Source organism: Chrysochloris asiatica, unplaced genomic scaffold, assembly GCF_000296735.1.
Source record: "Chrysochloris asiatica unplaced genomic scaffold, ChrAsi1.0 scaffold00312, whole genome shotgun sequence".
Lineage (NCBI taxonomy): Eukaryota > Metazoa > Chordata > Mammalia > Afrosoricida > Chrysochloridae > Chrysochloris > Chrysochloris asiatica.
In genome coordinates, this window is record NW_006408830.1 from 898,126 (window position 1) to 900,227 (window position 2,102).

The window sequence follows — 2,102 nt, forward strand, 5'->3', positions numbered from 1 at the left end:
CACTTCCCCCCATCGGTGATGTGTGTGGTCACCAATCAGAGCGTGCATTTCCATTGAGTCTTAGTCTTGGAAGGGGGTGCAGCTGCTTTTTAATTATCTTTAGCAAAATTTTACTTACATGGGATATTAATGATATTGTTTCATGATTTCCACATTCCATTGGATCATCTCTCTTATTAATGGGCACATATATGGTCTCTTCCAGTTGGTTGGCCAGGTGGCTGTCTTCCAAATTTCTTGGTATAGATGAGTGAGTGCCTCCAGTGCTATGTAAATTTGTTGAAAGATTTCAATTTGTATTCTGTCCATTCCTGGAGCCTTGTTGTTGTTGTTTTTGCCAATTCCTTTGCAGCTTGGACTTCTTCCTTCAGTACCATTGGCTCTTGATCATATGCTACCTCTTGAAATAATTGAACATAGGCTTTTTTTTTTTTTTTTAATACAGTGACTTTGTGTATACCTCCCACCTTCCTTTGAAGCTTTCTACATTATTCAGTATTTTGCCCATGGAATCCTTCAATGTTGCAAGTCAAAGCTTGAATTTTTTCTTCAGTTCTTTCAGCTTGAGAAATGCTGAATAAATTCTTCTCTTTTGGTTTTCTAACTCCAGGTCTTTGCACATTTCATTATAATACTTGACTTTGTCTTCTTGAGCTGCACTTTGAAATTTTCTGCTCAACTCTTTTACTTCCTCATTTCTTCCATCTGCTTCAGCATCTCTACACTAGAGAGCAAGTATGGCTACCGTACTAGACAGCACACATGCAGATTACATCCATCATCACAGCAAGTTCTACTGGACAGAGGTGGTCTATATGGTAGTGAATATTCTGACCACTGCACCCAGGAACTGGGTGGGGCAGACTTCACTAAGAGTTCCTCATATGGGCAGAGACCTGGATAAGCAAGGACTGGAGTGACGAGCAAGGGGAGAAGGTGATGCAAGCTGAACACCACCTTCCCCACTTCCCTACCCGAGCAGATCCTGACCATGTACCACAGGATCCTGGAGTCATGGGAGGACACTTGCAACCAGTATCACCTGAATGTGACCTTCCGCAGTGTCCCAGAAGGTGAGTCTGAACCCTGTTGCTGTCCAGTGAATTCTGACTCATAGGAGCCCTATGTGATAGAGTATAACTGCCCCATCGGGTTTCCATCTTTCTTTATGGACACAGCATCACATCTTTCTCCCAAGGAGCGATTGGTGGGTTTGAACCTCAAGCCTTTTGGTTAGCAGCCAAGTGCTTAGCCACTGCACTACTCGGACTCCTATTGACCCTAGACTCAGGGATACCCAATCCTTCTTTTTGTGCATTTTATTTGAGCTATTGATTACTGATTATGGGTTATACACGCACACTGTTTTACTCAGAGTACCTGGGAGGTATAAATGGTAAGTGTGCTCAGTTGAGTTGCAAACCTAAAGGTTGAAGGTTTGAGTCCACCCAGAGATGTCTCTGAAGAAAAGCTTAATGACATCTTCCAAATAATCAGCAGTTTCACTTTGACACACATGGAGTTGCCATGTGTCAGAGCTGACTCCGTGAAAACTGTGTATTTTTGTTTTTTTATTGCTTTATTCTGTCATTCAACAAATATTTACTGAGCACTTACTGAGTGCTAGGCCCTGCTTCTTGGCACAGAGAACACAAGTATGAACAACAGAAATACTCATCTTTCAATGAAAAACTAGGCACAAATGTGAGGGCTCTAATACAGGGCATACACAGACTACCAAACATTTTGAAAACTATATACATACAAAAGTAGACAAAATAGATGATTGGAACATGCTAAAAATTAAAAACTTACGTGAATCGAAAGACTTCACCAAAATAGTAAAAAGGGAGCCCACAGAATGGGAAAAAATCTTTAGCAATGACACATCAGACAAGGGACTAATTTCTAAAATATATAGGAAACTATAACATCTCTACAAGCAAAAGACAAATAACCCAATTAAAAAATGGGCACAGGATATGAACAGACACTTCACCAAGGAAGAGATCTGGGCAGCCAACAAACATATGAAGAAATGTTCATGATCACTAGCTGTTAGAGAGTTGCAAATCAAAACAACAATGAGATATCATCTCACA

The 2,102-nt window shown here is 40.6% G+C and overlaps 1 protein-coding gene across 1 annotated transcript in view; it reads left to right on the plus strand.

The window, feature by feature from the left end:
* The window catches only part of LOC102834923 (complement C3-like), a 38,106-nt gene that overhangs the window by 28,659 nt on the left and 7,345 nt on the right, over positions 1 to 2,102 (plus strand). The window contains exon 31 of the mRNA XM_006875156.1: positions 983 to 1,073. Within this exon, the coding sequence (XP_006875218.1) occupies positions 983 to 1,073 (91 nt within the window). The remainder of the gene's footprint in view (positions 1 to 982; positions 1,074 to 2,102) is intronic.